Consider the following 18,246-nt stretch of genomic DNA (forward strand, 5'->3'; position numbering starts at 1 on the left):
TGCTTTTGCTGCATCCCATAGGTTTTGGATCATCGTGTTTTCACTGTCATTTGTCTCTAGGTATTTTTTTATTTCCTCTTTGATTTCTTCAGTGATCTCTTGGTTATTTAGTAACATATTGTTTAGCCTCCATGTGTTTGTGTTTTTTACGTTTCTTCCCCCTGTGATTCATTTCTAATCTCATAGCATCGTGGTCAGAAAAGATGCTTGATATGATTTCAATATTCTTAAATTTACTGAGGCTTGATTTGTGACCAAATATGTGATCTATCCTGGAGAATGTTCCTTGCACACTTGAGAAGAAAGTGTATTCTGCTGTTTTTGGATGGAATGTCCTATAAATATCAATTAAATCTATCTGGTCTATTGTGTCATTTAAAGCTTGTGTTTCCTTATTTATTTTCATTTTGGATGATCAGTCCATTGGTGTAAGTGAGGTGTTAAAGTCCCCTACTATTATTGTGTTATTGTCTATTTCCTCTTTTATAGCTGTTAGAGGTTGCCTTATGTATTGAAGTGCTCCTATGTTGGTTGCATATATATTTATAATTATTATATCTATATCTTCTTCTTGGTTTGATCCCTTGATCATTATGTAGTGTCCTTCTTTGTCTCTTATAACAGTCTTTATTTTAAAGTCTATTTTATCTGACATGAGTATTGCTACTCCAGCTTTCTTTTGATTTCCATTTGCACGGAATATCTTTTTCCATCCCTTCACTTTCAGTCTGTATGTGTCCCTAGGTCTGAAGTGGGTCTCTTGTAGGTAGCATATATATGGGTCTTGTTTTTGTATCCATTCAGCAAGCCTGTGTCTTTTGGTTGGAGCATTTAATCCATTCACGTTTAAGGTAATTATCGATATGTATGTTCCTACGACCATTTTCTTAATTGTTTTGGGTTTGTTTTTTTAGGTCCTTTTCTTCTCTTGTGTTTCTCAGTTAGAGAAGTTCCTTTAGCATTTGTTGTAGAGCTGGTTTGGTGGTGCTGAATTCTCTTATCTTTTGCTTGTCTATAAAGCTTTTGATTTCTCCATCGAATCTGAATGAGGTCTCTGCTGGGTAGAGTAATCTGGTTGTAGGTTCTTCCCTTTCATCACTTTAAGTATATCATGCCACTCCCTTCTGGCTTGTAGAGTTTCTGCTGAGAAATCAGCTGTTAACCTTATGGGAGTTCCCTTGTTTGTTATTTGTCGTTTGTCCCTTGCTGCTTTCAATAATGTTCTTTTTTCTTTAATTTTTGCCAATTTTATTACTATGTATCTTGGTGTGTTTCTCCTTGGGTTTACCCTGTGTGGGACTCTCTGCACTTCCTGGACTTGGGTGGCTATTTCCTTTCCCATGTTAGGGAAGTTTTCAACTATAATCTCTTCAAATATTTTCTCAGGTCCTTTCTCTCTCTCTTCTCCTTCTGGGACCCCTATAATGCGAATGTTGTTGCATTTAATGTTGTCCCAGAGGTCTCTTAGGCTGTCTTCATTTCTTTTCATTCTTTTTTCTTTATTCTGTTCTGTTCCACAGCAGTGAATTCCACCATTCTGTCTTCCAGGTCACTTATCCGTTCTTCTGCCTCAGTTATTTTGCTATGGATTCTTTCTACTGTAGTTTTCATTTCAGTTATTGTTTTGTTCATCTCTGTTTGTTTGTTCTTTAAATCTTCTAGATCTTTGTTAAACATTTCTTGCATCTCCTCGATATTTGCCTCCATTTTTTTCCCGAGGTCCTGGATCATCTTCACTATCATTATTCTGAATTCTTTTTCTGGAAGATTGCCTATCTCCCTTTCATTTAGTTGTTTTTCTGGGGTTTTATCTTCTTCCTTCATCTGGTACATAGCCCTCTGCCTTTTCATGTTGTCTATCTTTCTGTGAATGTGGTTTTTGTACCACAGGCTGCAGGATTGTAGTTCTTGCTTCTACTGTCTGCCCTCTGGTGGAGGAGACTATCTAAGAGACTTGTGCAAGTTTCCTGATGGGAGGGACTGGTGGTAGGTAGAGCTGGCTGTTGCTCTGGTGAGCAGAGCTCAGTAAAACTTTAATCCACTTGTCTCATTATGGGTGGGGCTGGGTTCCCTCCCTGTTGGTTGTTTGGCCTGAGGCGACCCAACACTGTAGCCTACCCGGGCTCTTTGGTGGGGCTAATGGTGGACTCTGGGGGGGGGGCTCACACCAAGAAGTACTTCCCAGAACTTCTGCTGCCAGTGTCCTTGTCCCTTGGTGAGCCACAGCTGCCCCCCACCTCTACAGGAGACCCTCCAACACTAGCAGGTAGGTCTGGTTCAGTCTCCCTTGGGGTCACTGCTCCTTCCCCTGGGTCCCGATTCGCACACTACTTTGCGCGTGCCCTCCAAGAGTGGAGTCTCTGTTTCTGCCGGTCTTGTCGAAGTCCTGCAATCAAATCCCGTTAGCCTTCAAAGTCTGATTCTCTAGGAATTCCTCCTCCCGTTGCCGGACCCCAGGTTGGGAAGCCTGATGTGTGGCTCAGAACCTTCACTCCAGTGGGTGGGCTTCTGTGGTATAAGTGTTCTCCCGTTTGTGAGTCACCCACCCAGCAGTTATGGGATTTGGTTTTATTGGGATTGCGCCCCTCCTACTGTCTCATTGCGGCTTCTTCTTTGTCTTTGCATGTGGGGTATCTTTTTCGGTGAGTTCCAGTGTCTTCCTGTCTATGACTATTCAGCAGTTAGTTGTGATTCCAGTGGTTTCGAAAGAGGGAGTGAGAGCATGTCCTTCTACTCCGCCATCTTGAACCAACGTCCAGTTCCTTGGTTATTTATCAGCATCTTCCAATTTTGTTTTTGGTTTGGGGAGTCCCTGATTTGAGGCTGATCACCTCTGAAGACTCTGGACTTCCTGCAAAGCTGAGGACTAGATCCAGGAGTCTGCATGCTCATAAAAACCCTTTTCAGGAAATTATTACTAACCTTATATAATGGGTGGGAAAATGAAGTCTCAGATTCACTTGGCCTATACCATGTATTTTGAGGGCACCCCCAAAACAATATCTACATTATTTATCAGAAGAGAATACAATTTGATATCCCAGCAACAGTGAGGCCATAAGCCATCAAATATCATTTTAAAACAGGTTAAATGAATAACTATATCTATTTGGACATAGGCAGTTCTGTATTGCTGGCATAGATTTAATTTGTGTTCTTTCAAAAAAGTAATTCTTGTTTAAATGAAGAAGTTATGCATGGCAAGAATTTAAATTCCCCTAACAAGTGCCAACATGAGTAAGATAAAGCATGCCGAAAGAGAGAGTCAGAGCTTACTATTAAACTAAAGAAAAAGACAACAGTGTACATCAGATACAGCTGGCTCTCCGTATCCCTGGATTTTGCTTCCATGGTGGGTTGAATCTCTGGATGAAGAAACCACAGATACAGAGGGTCTGCTGTACCATGCCGTTTCACATATGGGACTTGAGCATACATGGGAGGTCCTATAACCAATAACCCCCACCTTCCCAGGATACAGAATTCAAAGGGCATTTTCTGTGAATTCTATGTATAAGTCCTTGAACCAACTGTGGAGGAATCATGAATAAATAAGAATTTGTCCTTATCCAATCTAATCTAATAGAAAAGGCAAGAAATTAACTCAAATAAATATAGAGTAAAATATAGTCAGCATTATAATAGAGTTACAAGCAAAATGTGACAATACACATCACTTCTGTTGCTGATGTCTTAGAAGCTTTACAGAAGATTTTTTAAGAATGCCAGCTTGAAGGAAGAATAGGAATTTAACAATTGAATTTGAGAGAATAAAGCGTTCTAGGCTAAGGGAAAAGCATGGAGAAAGAGAGAAAGTCATGGAATGTATAGGGAATTGTGGGAAGTACTGCCAATTTGTGCCCATCAGGAGGTGCAGGCTATGGGAGACGAGAGAAGGTGATAAACAGCAAGATTTGGAAGAACCTTGAAACCAATGCCCAAGGGCTGGCCTTTAGAAGGAAGTCTTAGGATATCCAAGTTTTGAGCACTTGTGCCTTAGTAAGATTAAATAGACAACAATGTGGAAGATGGACTGGATGGGAAATAGGCTGGAGGTGAACAGACCAGTTAGGAAGCTACTGCAATCATCTTAGCAAGAGGTACTGGAAGGAAAGGGTTCAAGTGTGAAAAACTTTCTGAGGGAGAAAATGATGGGATTAAATGTCAACCACCTGGGTGGGATGAATCTCACGTTTGCAGCCTGAGTAACCCAGAGCAGTGGTCCCCAACCATCTTGGCACCAGGGACCGATTTCGTGGAGGACACGGCGGGGTGGGAGGAGATGGTTCAGGAGGTATGCAAGTGATGGGGAGTGATGGGGAACAGCAGAGAAAGCTTCGCTCCTCGCTCGCTGCTCACTTCCTGCTGTGCAGACTGGTTCTTAACAGGCCGCTATTGGTCTCCGGACTGTGGGGGGGGGGTTGGTGACCCCTGACCCAGAGGATAGGGAGAGAGTATATAATCAGTGATGTGATATAAACCCTTGACAGTCAACAGTGTATTATTAAGGGAGAAGAAAAGGTAGTGGTAAATTTTGGAGTATGCAGGTTTTATGGGATTTTGTTGTCTGAGTAGAAGGTTGGAATAGAACACTATTCAAGATGAATTCCAGCTCTGTTTCACCTGACTGCCCATAGAATAGCTGTTTCTGAATTGCCTTTGACCTTGTTCCATTGGCCTACTCATCCATTCAAGACATATTTAGTAAATGCTTACAGAGACTGTACTAGACAACTGGGGCAAATCAGTGAACAAAATAGAAATGCATTCTTGCCTTCAAGGAACTTGCATTTCAGCAGGAACGGTCACACAATAAATAACATAAATAATTAAATAAATGAAGTATATCATGTGTTAGAAGTGAACAAAGGGCTATGGGGGAAAAAGAGACGACTATGAAAGATGAGGAACAGAGATTGTAAGGCAAGGGTAGGGGAACAGTCTATATTGAGAGATGTCACAAGTCACAGACTTTGAACCGTAGTTCAGAGTTTATCTAAGGATGCTGTTGGGACATTGCTCACTACATTTATCTGTTTCCTCTTAATGAAAGCATAGGAGAGATTCAGTAGGTTTCTATAGAGTTCTGACTTCTTACCACCATGAATCAGCTAACTGATCACATTTTCCTCTTGGCACTAGTGGCTAGAAAGCTAAAAGCTAAATCTCTAATCTGTGGTCTTCTTCTAAACCATGTATGGAGACTCACAGCATTTTTTTGTACCTGTTTTCATCTTATTTTCTGAATATCATTTTCCTATTGCCTTGATTTCTTCACATACTTTTATCTTATTGTGTATTTTAATCAGCTAAAATCCAATTTAGATCTCCTGAGGTATAAATAAATATGCAAAAATAAACTGCTAAAATTACTTTTTTTTTTTTTTTACAGTTTTGGCCTCTTTTGACACCAAAATGAGAGGCTTTAATTAAGGTTAAATCTGTTAAAATAATACATTTAAATAGTGACTGTATATGTAACCTCATGAGAAGTATATTTGTAACCTAGCAGGACCCTATGGGGCCTTCCCAGGACAGACCACCCCATGTCCTACACCTGCCTCTTACTTGTAGAAAAACTTTAGCCTCCTAGGCCTTCCCTGAGTGCCAAAGCATAAATTTAATCAGAGAAGTAAGAAAATGTGGAAACAAAGGCAAACAGCCAAGCAAGACAAAATTATAATAGTTTAGTCATGGACCTTTAGTTCCTCCTCAAGGGCTATAGATAATATTCTGAGACATGTCCTCTGAGCTGCTGTGCAGATACTGAAACCCCCACCAGGTGGTTAACTGTATGCTGCCCACAAACATCTTGACCCCAGACCAGTTGGAACCAGAGGCTGATAATATCAACTCCTGATTACCTTGCCATCAACCAATCAGAAGAATGTCCATGAGCTGATCACATACCCCACAACCCTCTCCCTCACCCTGTCTTTAAAAAACCTTTCCCTGAAAGCCACTGGGATGTTCAGGTCTTTTGAGCACTAGCTGCCTGGACTCCTTGTTTGGTGCCCTGATATAAACACTGTACTTCCCTTCACTACAAGCTGGTGTCCATAGATTGGCTTTACTGTGTGCAGGCGAGTGGACCCAAGTTTGGTTTGGTAACACATTTGCCTTCTGTACCAGTCACAGACATTTTGGGTACTTACATGAAATTCACACAGCCTGTGCCAGCAGGTGGAGCAATCCAGACGAAGCTGAGGTTGGTTGTGGGCAGATGACTCACATGAGAGGCCACCACACTGCACATAAACTGGTTACCAAACTGGTGGTCAGACATGATCCCTGACAAACAGAAAGGAAGGAAAGTTGTTATAAAAACAATAAAACAAAGTCCTTATGATGGCATAATAATATTTTCTGGACATTTTTCTTTTATGTTAAGATTCAACATGCTGTTTGGCTTCCCCATAAGTTACGCAATTTTCCACTTCCTATTGTCAAAAGGAAATGAATTGTTTAAAACATTATTGTTAAGGAGCAATCTACTAAATTATTGCTATAGTATTTGCTTCATTTTGATTTTGTTGACTGGTCTTTGCCCATCAACAAAGACCACCAGGAACACAGTATAACAAGGTTGGATTTATTTGAAGTGTTTGCAGCAATGGAGACCAAATACTATTGGGAACTTGGAGGTATCTCAGTATGAGGATGTTAGGAGGAGCTTGTTAAAATATTTGGGCTTGTGTTAGGTTATTTTAGAGAGTAGGGTGATCAAGCTGGCCCAGGAATTTCCCGATTGTAGTACTGAAAGTCCTGCATCCTGGGGACCCCCTCAGTCTTGTTGGGGAGGTTCCAGGTAAAGATGGTTTTGCTTCTGGATTTGGTACTATCAGAAAGTGGGAGCAATTTTATCACTGAGTATCTTAATTTTTACCTATGAGACATGAGGAATGGAGTAGGGCTAAAGCTGAGATCGATAAAAAAGCAGCGGAGCGTTAATATGGAGAGGTGATGTTGGTCATTTTTGTGGTTTGCACCATGTTCTTGCTTTTGTCTGTGTTCAGGCATGATTACAAGGTGATCTTGTTTTTGCCTCAAACCACAACTGTCTCAGAGTGGATGACCTATGAAACTGCTCATGTTCAACACGAGAACATCATGGCCTAGCTGAATACCAAGTCAGCTCCCAGTTGAGCTATCAGGAGATGCTTTTTTTTTTTAATAAGGTGATTCTCTTATGTTTACCTCAGATATAAAATATTAATAGATAACTCAACACTAAGAAAATGAAAAACTTGATTTTTTAAAGTAGGCAAAAGATCTCACCAAAAAAGATATATAAATGGCAAATAAGCATACAAAAAGATGTTCAACATCATATGTCATTAGAGAATTGCAAATTAAAACAATGAAATGCCTCTACACACCTAATATTCAACCGAAGTCCAAAACACTGACAATTCCAAATGCTGGTAAGGATGTGAAACTACAGTAACTTATTCATTGCTGGTGAGAATGCAAAATGGTATAGCCATTTTGGAAGACAGCTCGGTGTTTTCTTACAAAAATCAACATATTCTTACCACATAATCCAGAAATCACACTCCTTGGTATTCACTCAAATAAACTGAAATTTTATATCCACTCAAAAACCTGCATATGGATGTATATAGCAGTTTTATTCATAACTGTCAAAACTTGGAAATAACCAAGATATCCTTTATTAAGTGAATGGATAAACTGGTACATCCAAACAATAGAATATTTTTCAGAGTTAAAAGGAAATGAGCTACCAAGCCATGAAAAGACATGAATAAATAAGTACATAGTACTAAATGAAAGAAGCCAATATGAAAGAATTACATGTTGTATGATTCCAACTATGTGACATTCTAGAAAAGGTAAAATTCTGGAGACAGTGGTTGCCGGGGTGAGGAGGGAAGGAGGGAGGTATGACTAGGCAGAGCATAGAGGATTTGTAGGTCAGTGAAACTATTCTTTATAATAGTGCAATGGTGAATACACAACACCAAGAACGAAACCTAATGTAAAGTATGGACTTTGAGTGACAATGATGTGTCAATGTAGGTTCATCTGCTGTAACAAAGGTATCACTGTGGTGCAGGATGCCTGGGAGGCTGGGGGGGGGTGGTATATGGAAAAACGTTTTACTCAATTTTGCTGTGACCTAAAACTGCTCTAAAAATAAAGTTTATTAATAAAAAAAAACATTGCCAGGAGTGGGCAGTTAAATAAAAAATTAACTTGTTGGCTTTGTGAACTTGGGCAAATGGCTTACTCTCTCTGAGATCCAGTTTCCCTGTCTTTAAAATGAAAACGCATGTCCACTCCATCCTAAAGTTATTGTGAGAATTAAATGACTCAATACATATGGCAGCATCTGGTACAGTACCCCTGTATTTGGATAGGTGCCCTGCTTACATGTCATCACAGCAGTTCACACATTGCTCCATCATACCCTGGACCATCTTTCCAGGGAGTCTATGAGGGACTAGGTCTTTAATCTTTATATTTGAAGCGACTATCACAATGTCTGGCACATCACAGATACTCAAGAAATATTTTCTAAATAAATACAAGAATAATTTAACTATAAAAATAAAAGACAATGTAAATTATACACATTACATCAACTAATGAAATAGAATCTTCTAGAATAGCAAGTTGTTCAGAATAGGTCATACTGGCTAAAGAAATAGAAGAACAAGTCTATATTTTGACAAATCCTAATGATGTTACTTTTCTCAAGTATATATATATATATATATATATATATATATATATATGGGTATTTTTAAAGCTGTATCTTGAGACAAAAGGATGAAAGTCATCAAGCCAGAGAAACCACAAGGTTAGAGAGGATGACAGACTCCAGACTCCCAAGGAAATCACAGAGTGCTGAAGGAGACTCAGCAGCCGTGACTCAGGAATTGCCACTTCCCTCTGGTCGGGCATAAAGCAGGGATCCAGTGTATGGGAAATGATACATATGCAGGAGTCAGCCTGGCCAAAAATGAAAGCAAAAGTTCCAGCTACAATCATGTGGGAATGGAAATGAATCAAACAAAATAACGTTTCAGGGTCACAGAGTCTTGGTAACAGAATTCATGTTCGAATATCTCCTCACTCCTCAAAGCTCCTCTTAGAAAGTGAGTCATGTCTAGACTGCATATTACTTGACAGAATTTTAAAAGGTAGCTATAGAGTTGCAATTGCCTCATGCCCTTCCCTGGGTAAATACCCTACAGGATGACATTCTTGCAATCCAACCGTCTAGCACAGCAGTTCTCCAACTTGGCTACACAGAAGCATCACCTAAACAGATTGAATAAATACTGGTTCCCAGACATTCTGAGTGAATCAGCAGAAAAAAACAGTATTTACAGAATCCCTGTGTTGCATCAAACATTGGGTTAGGCCCTATGGAGGTACACAGAAGAAATATAGAACATTGTCCCTACCTTGAAATGACTTCAGCTGGGACGAGAAAACTGGAATAAACTAACATTATAAATAGAACAACTAGAAAATAAGTAAGTGCTAACTGGGTGGTATTTGTGAAAAATACAAAAGAGGAGAGAGAGTGATTAATGTGGACAATTGTAATAATGACAACTAATGTTTATTGAGCACTTACTATGGCCTGACACTATTCTAAGCATTTCATGAATATTTACTTGTTTAAGGCTCTTAACAATCCTATGCAGTAGGAGCTGTTATTTTCTCTATTTTACCCATGAGGAAACTAATATGATGAAGACAAATACTTGCTTACAGTTATACAGCAAGGGCAGTATAGCCTGGATTCAAACAAGCATCCTTGCTGCACAGTCAGAAATGGCACTGTAGACAACAAGGTCCTACTGTATAGGGAACTATATTCAATATCTTATAGTAAACTATAATAGAAAAAGAAAAAAATGACTTTGTTGAAGAGGGAGATTGGAATTGAGTTTTGGGGGGAAAACTAAGATTTCCCATATTTGCTTTTATGTACACGAGGCAGGAGAGTATAAGCACGAGATCGTACCCTCAGCTCTGTCACCCGCTGCTGCATGACCTTGGTCAGGGTGCTCCCTCTCAAGCTTCAGTTCCAATATCTATAAACTGCTGGTCCATGATCTCTAAGACTCCTTTCAGTGCCTTAGCTCTCTGAGTACAATTTAAATGAACAGAAGAAAGATGGGAGGACAGCTCACAAAGGCAGACATAATGAGCAGAGGTATGCATACAAAATGAGAACGAGGAGGAGAGCAGTCAGCATCAGCTTCCAGTGTTCTGTGAAACACAATTTACTGCATGTGCCACAGCGATCTTCTTAATGGCTTTTGTGTCATGAAAGACATATGCCATCTAATATATGTGATTTGGAAACCTACTCTTGGATAACTTTAATTTGAATTTGATAATGAATTTAAATTTACGATGGTGCTTTCCCTTGCTGCATGCTGGATAATAGGATATATATATTGAGTTTTAATATTACTTGAAAAAGGGGAAATCAGATCTATGATAAAAGAATTTAATTACACTGTGTATCTCAGGGAGATATATACATATAAAATATATATGTGTGTAGTGTAGCTATAACAAAGATTTTATTTTCATTGTTGTGGCTATATGTAAACTTTCATACAAAAATTTTTTTCTGTGGAATTTCTTCCCCCAAAAAAGAAGCTATTCTTTTCCAAGAGAACTGGACTATGAGAGAAAGAAAGCACTTCAAGAAGTATGGCTCTCTTTGTCTAACTTTGGATGAAGAAGTAAAGGGTATCCTTCAATCTGTGAGGTTCTATGAGACCGATAACTGTCCTGATAGATTTTAAAGCATTTATGTTATAGATACATTTTCCTTTTGAATATTGTGTACACACATTTGAAAAATAGGAATATTGACAATCTAACTATAATTTCTGTATCAAGAAATAACCAAGGTAACTTTTTAATATAACTCTTCCTTTGACAAAGTATGAGTGTTTTAAATTCATTAAATTCTTCAAACCATTGGATAGCTAATTTAAAATTATCTAGCATCTGTCTTCTTAATCAAAGTTGTGGTTAAAGGATAGGAATCTATGCCAGAGTTTCCTTTATCCACATTATACTTCTGCAAGATTAGGCTCACGATGTCTTTAATTGTTCTAAAGTTGCTTCCATGATCCCTTTTAAGACAGTGATACTCATTTCTGTGCCTTCCGGGGTGTCATTTTCCTTGACAAGTCTTCAGTTATTTTAAGTTTGTGACTAAACCTTGTATGAACTCCATTTTCCCTCAGGAATACTCTTCTATGCTTTTAATGTGCATACCTTGAGTCTTCAGAACTTTAACTAGAATTTCTATGATTCCCCCATTTTGAAAATAAAATGTACACATCCTCATAAAAATGTAGGCTATTCGCTTCCAAGAAACACCCTGAAGATGTTATTACCAAAAATAACCAATGTACTAGGAAAATTACACATTCATGTTGGGTTTATTCTATATTTTATAGATTAAAGATGTGGATTATTCAAATCAGTTCAGTTTGTAATTTGCCATAGTTAGTGTTAAAGTGGGTAGAAGCATGTCCTGGTTTTTTCATGTGATTCAAGAACTAAGACATCTGTGGATGGGATATCACGAAATAAAGGGAAAGTACATTAAGATTATAGATTTTTGGTTTGTGATAAATGTAACCTTCATATATAAAAATTATGAAATCTTAAATATTTTATTGTTTCCAACACCTTCAGAACGTATGGCAGAGTATTTTGTCAGGAAGTTTATTAAATTCATTAACTTATGTCTGTATAAAATGTGTAAGAACAGACAAATATTTAAGATGATTTCTGTTTCCTTTTATTTTCATCATTTTTTCTTTGTTTCAAAGGGATATCTAAAGGCTTACATGAGTTAATAAAAAGTAGACTGCTCTGAAAATGTAGTCTGGAAAGTTACTGTTATATTTTAAGTGAAGAGAGAAAGTGAATTATGGAGTTCCTTTATGTCATTCTTTAATCTTTTCATTTGACTCAAATATGAATAACTGTTTACTTGCAGAATTTGACTTGTCTATTATTTGCCTTCTTTGCTAGGTCAATGTACACAAATATTTCAACAAAGCTAAACATGATTTTATATGCTGAAAAGTAGTCACCGAACTTCCCGAAAACATACTTATTGCAGCTTATCTGTGAAGTACCAGTCTGATGAAAATGGATATGAAAATAATAGCTTTCAAGTAGTGATACAAGTTAATGAAAAGTATGGGCACCCACACTCACACATATGCACTGGGTATATTTAACTTTTAAAGCATTGATTTGAAGGCATTTGGTTTCAAATTTAGGTCTAGAAGGAAAAAAGTACGAAAATCTTCTGGAATTGTATGTCTATGGGTATACGTTAGAAATGTATGAGGATCCATGCTATTCCCATACATCCTGTTGGTTATACACAAAGAGCTTATTCTAAGTCAACCTGATTCTTTCCTCACTCATGCAGTTACAAAGGTGAGAATTCTTGCTTTTGCCTTCCCTCTCCATCCCTCTTCAAGCACTACTGTTTATCAAATGCCCTCTCTGTGCCAGGTGTTTTCCCCATGTTATTACCTTACGACTATTATAGAGGCAATAGAGGGGAAAGGTTGAGAGCACAGACCCTGCAGGCAGTCTGCCTGGCTTCAGATCTTTGCTCCACTACCAAGGAATTGTGGAATTTTGGGCAGGTTACTGAAACACTGTTCCCACTTTCCCCTCCAGGAAAATGGAGATAATAATAGGGTGGCTCTGAAGATTAGATGAATATACGCACATAGTTAGCACTATATGTGTTAGCTGTTACTATCATTCCCACTTCAGAGATAAATGAGAATTATCAAGAACCGGTGGATTTAAGTGACTTTCCAACACTTAAACAAGTGTTCATAACAGAGCTAGTGAACAGCACTGGAACGCAGATCCGTCTTCTATCTTACACTGTCCACTGGATTCCTCCCTCCTTGTGTCCATAAGAGGCAGTACCTCAATTCCGGGACAGACCCCTGTGTAGATCCAACCTAAATCCAAATCCAGTGATGAAATGCAAACCATCTGAGAGTGAGCATGAAGAGGGCCCCTGCTCTAGAAACAAGTTCAGGTGCTGTCCTCCCCCCCATTCCAACCCTCTCTCTCCAAAGATGTTAATTTCTTATCAGACAGTTTTTGAATAACTTTTGTCCTCTTGCTAGACACATCCCTGAGTTAGGTACAGGTGTGAGTGAGACATCTTTAGGTCAAAAGTGCTCCCCTAAGGGGCGAAGCCATCCAGTTACACTTAGGTCTATGTGGCCGCTGAGTTTGACAGAGCACATCCTTTCCAAAGAGCTATGTAAAGTCTGCACTGTATTTAACTTAAAAATATGTTTAAATTTAAAAATGTAAACATATTTAATATGTTTCAAAGCATATCTCTGCTGCCTTTCCTCCTAACACTGCATACTCCACCTCCCCTCTTAAAAGTTGCTTGGTGGTAGATAATCGCTACACATTGTCTGCCCCCAGCCTTTCCAAACTAATTGCACCACGCTGGCTATGTGTCCAGACCTATACTCCCCTCCTTTTCACTGTTGCACTTGACTGAACATGGATTTCCCCACACTTGGTCCTCACTTCATATTGCATTCTTCTATATTCAAGTCTCATGAGCGTTGGTCTAGTAGGTGGAAACTAAGTTACATGCCTTCACCCTAGAAAGGAAGTATGAAAATTCTATTTGGGGATGCTGGTACTAACAATATGAGAAACTGTATAGAAATGGTGGCCAATCATAGATGGCTTATGTCTACTTCAGAGGGAAATTTCAAAGTCTATAAAGTTCTGGATTTCTTGATCCAAAAATAGCTAAAATAACTGATAGTCTTAAAAGACCACAGCTTTTAGGACTATTTCCATGAACCTATACATTGAGTTCTTTACCCTTGACCTTGAACAGGCTTTCTGTCACAGGAAAAGTACTGCTCATAGCAGTCAATCTATTTGATGGACAGTAGCAAGAGCTCCCCATACCCTTGCTGCACAGCCTAATAGATTTCCCCAAAAGTCACACAAGCAGAGAAGATGTGCCTCTGGTTTCTGACTCCAGAGGTGTAAATCTGGAATAAATGACAGAGTTCCTGCTAAAGGAGGAACATCAATGAGCCAGCATAATATTTATTATCTCAGCTAAAGTACACTACTTACCTGGTCTTAGAGTCACTCCAATCAATCATCAACTCTTTCTGATGTTACCTCAAAATTTTTTCAACTGTGTCCCCTCTTGCCTACCCTTCCCACCATGGCTTTATTTCAGGCTTTCATTATCTCTTTTTTTGACCAGTGCCAATAGCTCCCAAACTCATCTCTGTATTCAGTTTTGCCTCCTCAGGTTAATTCTCAGTACAGGTATCTTTCTAAAATGCAAATCTGATTTTATCATTCTACTGATTTAAATCCTTCAGTGCAATCCAAACTTGACAAAATTAGTCCTAAGTACTTCAACATGAAATTCTGTCCTCTATCTAACTGGGCTCATCTATCATGACCCTTACTCAAACTTCATACTCTATCAAAACCAAACTGAATATAGTTGTATGTACTTATCTCTGGCTTTGCTCCTGTTCCTTCTGCCTAGACCAGGGGTTAGCAAACTATGACCCACTGGTCAAATCTGGACTATGGCCTGTTTTTGTACAACCACTGAACTAAGAATAGTTTTACATTTTGAAAAGTTGTAAAAAAAAAATGAAAAATATGCAAAAGAGACCTACCGTTATAACCTGAAAAGCCTAAAATGCTAACTATCTGGCCATTTACAGAAAAAGTTTGCTGACCCTTGACCTAAGTGCCCTTTCTTCCTCTGGCTTGGCTAAACCATTACTTTTAACTTAATACACACAAGATCATAAACCATCTCCTCCACGAAATTTTCCTGTACAACTCCTCCTGTATCCAAGGATACTGTTAGGAACATTTGCATGTTCTCATAATACCCAGAGAACCGTTCTGTTATTGAAGTACTCATTGCATTACAGAGAGTTACCTGTCTTCCCCATTAGACAAGTTAGTTATATTATGAATTATTTTATCTCCAAAAATTTATCATATGCACATAATAAATGTTAATGGAATGAACTGTTGCTGCATAAAGGCATTGCAATTGACATCATATGGTATTACAGTAATTTAAATGACAGGAGCTCTCCGTGGTACTGGAGAGACTCTGCCTCCAGCTTCTTCCCATACAATGCCCAGAACCTTTTGTGTTTCTCAGTTACTTTCACCAGCCTCTATCATGACTTCATGACTTTTTCTGCTACTTTCTAGTCAACTTTCCATAGAATCCTAACTAACTCTTGTCCAACTCTCTCCTGCTCCAGTTAATTGTACATAGCTTTTTGGTCAGGGCATTTGGTGTGCACAGATAGCCATATACTCACACACAATTTCTAGCCTCTTTGCAGTTCAAGGGCCCATGTGAATAATTTTGACCAATGGGATATGAACAGAAGTGAAGTGTACTATTTCCTACTTGAAGCACAGAGCAGAGACTGTGAGTCCTCTAGCTTCCTTTATTCCCTTGCCTTGATGGCAATGGAAGCCACACACTGTGATAGTATAGCCACAATATGGAAATACCTTAGATTGCTGAGTCCCTGCATGGAGGACAACTACCCTGAAGAGTCTTCAACTCCTATCAGACTATTGAGTTAAGCTGCAACTTGGGGGTTAATTTGTTACCAAAGCAAAACTGAATTTCCCTGATTAATACATCCTTTTAATATAACTCTTATCACACTTCATTTAATTCTATTTCCTTTATTAAATTTTAAGTTTCTTGAGAAAAGTGGTTTGGTCTTACATTGATTTTGCACAGCATCAGTCAATAATTGTTTGCTAAATGAGCAGACTTCTAAGTCTGCTTTCCTCTTCTCCATAGTATTTCCTACTGTCAAAAAGAACCATAATCTGTTTACTTTACAGCAGTCAAAGGAAAACTTTGATGAATGTAAGCTGTATAGCAGTAGTCAAGAGAAAGGACTCTAGAACCAAACTGCCTGGGTTCACATCCCAGTTCTGCCATATACTAGCTATGTTCTTGTTAAATTATGTAAACCCCCTGTGCCTCAGTTTCATTACATGTGAAATATGGAAAACAAACAATATTACCCATCTCATCAGGTTACATAGTTAACGCATGTAAGTGTATAGAACAATACCTAGCCCATAATAAATACTACATAAATGTTGGCTTCTTCTACATCATTAAAACTTCTTCTTAGGGGCCCTAAATTTCTATCCATGTCCCTAGTAACTTACAGAACAAAGATATAATTTTCTGGTAAAGACATTTCATTCAGTAACTTCAGGCTTTGTTTTCTTACAGAATTAACTAATAAGTTAAAAAATATTAAATCATACAATATAAAAAAATTACAGTTTAAACATGTAAAACATTATAATTATGGCAAGCACTTTATCTATATACATCATAGTGGCAGTTTATGTGCTGTAAGAAAGCACCATCACTTAATGAATGAATTCTGATGATATATATTTCATCATGTTTTCAATTCATCTGATTCCAAATCAGATAAAATAAATATCAATAAATGTTTAAAGACAGACCACAAGGAAATTGTTTTCAAATATGATGTATACTACTTTCATCTAAATTTTGTTAAAATTCATACACCACTGAGGCAATAATGTGAATATTCTATCAGAAAAATGAGTGTTTCATATTCCTCAAGGCTAAATGACTGCAAAGTAGTCTTAGAGATTTAAAACTTCCTTTCATATTTAAAATATATTAGGAGGCGGCAGAGTCAAGATGGCAGCATGGGAAGATGCAGAATTCATGGTCTCCTCACAACTAGGGCACCTGCTGGACGCTGGTGGGGGACCGTGATGCCCAGGGAGATGGGAGGAACCCCCAAGTGAACCACTTGCGGGATCTTGGTTCACGAGCCGGGGGTCAGGCCAAAGCTCCTGCAGTGGGAGCTCTGAGTCTGAACCACTGGACTAACAGAGAACCTCAGACCCCACGGAATATTCATTGGAGTGAGGTCTCCTGGAGGACCTCATCTCGGGACCAAGACGAGCTCTACCCAACAGCCTACAAACTCCAGTGTTGGAAACCTCAGGCCAAACAACCAGTAAGAAAGGAACACAATCCCACCCATAAAAACAAAAAAACAAAAAAAACCAATGAGATGGCAAAAAAGTATCTCACAAATGAAGGAGAAAGGTAAAAACCTAGAAGACAAAATAAATGAAGAGGAAATAGGCAATCTACCTGAAAAAATTCAGAGTAATGATAGTAAAGATGATCCAAAATCTCAGAAATAGAATGCAGGCACAGATTGAGAAAATACAAGAAATGTTTAACAAAGATCTAGAAGAACTAAAGAACAAACAAACAGAGATGAACAATAACTGAAATGAAAAATACACTGGAAGGAAACAGTAACAGAATAACTGAGGCAGAAGAACGGATAAGTGAGCTGGAAGACAGAATGGTGGAAATAACTGCTGAGGAGCAGAATAAAGAAAAAAGAATGAAAAGAATTGAAGACAATCTCAGAGACCTCTGGGAAAACACTAAACACACCAACATTCGAATTATAGGAGTCCCAGAAGGAGAAGAGGAAAAGAAAGGGTCTGAGAAAATATCTGAAGAGATTATAGTGGAAAACTTCCCTAACAAGGGAATGTTCACCTTACATTCAAGGGAATGTAAGGCAAACGTATCAGGGGAGCATAACAGAAACCTGAAATCAGTAGAATGTGTTTCTGATTGGTCTGTTATGGAATTATGATCTACCCTGAAGATGCCAGATTTCTGCCAACAAAAGTTAAAGATTCCTTGAGGGCTTAACACAGTGGAAGACTCATGCACAGATATTGGTAATACAAAGCAAACTACTCTAGGGATCATAAAGAGTCTACATTATTTTGTGAGCCCAAAGGGATAGCAAATGCTCTGGGGACAGAATCAATAAACAATGACAGCAGCCTTTCAGCTTGGTTTTGAAAGGGGAGTATAATTCTGGAGGGGGGCTTGTTGCCAAAGGAACAGCATGCTCGAAGTGGAAAAGTGCTGGTCACACTGAGAGAACAAGGAGAAGTGGGAGTGGTTGGAATACAGTGCTGTGCACAGCAGGCGCAAGGCAGGGGAAGGGGAGGGCTGGAAAGGCAGTCAAGGCCAGAAAAGAAGGCCCTTGAATGCCTCACTTAAAAATTTGCACTGCTGCAGGCACAATGAAGAGGATTACT

The 18,246-nt window shown here is 38.6% G+C and overlaps 1 protein-coding gene across 1 annotated transcript in view; it reads right to left on the reverse strand.

The window, feature by feature from the left end:
* Positions 1-18,246, reverse strand: part of RELN (reelin) — a 532,619-nt gene that overhangs the window by 376,131 nt on the left and 138,242 nt on the right. Inside the window, exon 3 of the mRNA XM_081244879.1 lies at positions 6,156-6,291. Coding sequence (XP_081101005.1) covers positions 6,156-6,291 — 136 coding nt within the window. The remainder of the gene's footprint in view (positions 1-6,155; positions 6,292-18,246) is intronic.

The sequence above is a fragment of the Mesoplodon bidens genome, assembly GCF_964165515.1.
Source record: "Mesoplodon bidens genome assembly, chromosome: 9".
In the NCBI taxonomy this organism is placed as follows: domain Eukaryota; kingdom Metazoa; phylum Chordata; class Mammalia; order Artiodactyla; family Ziphiidae; genus Mesoplodon; species Mesoplodon bidens.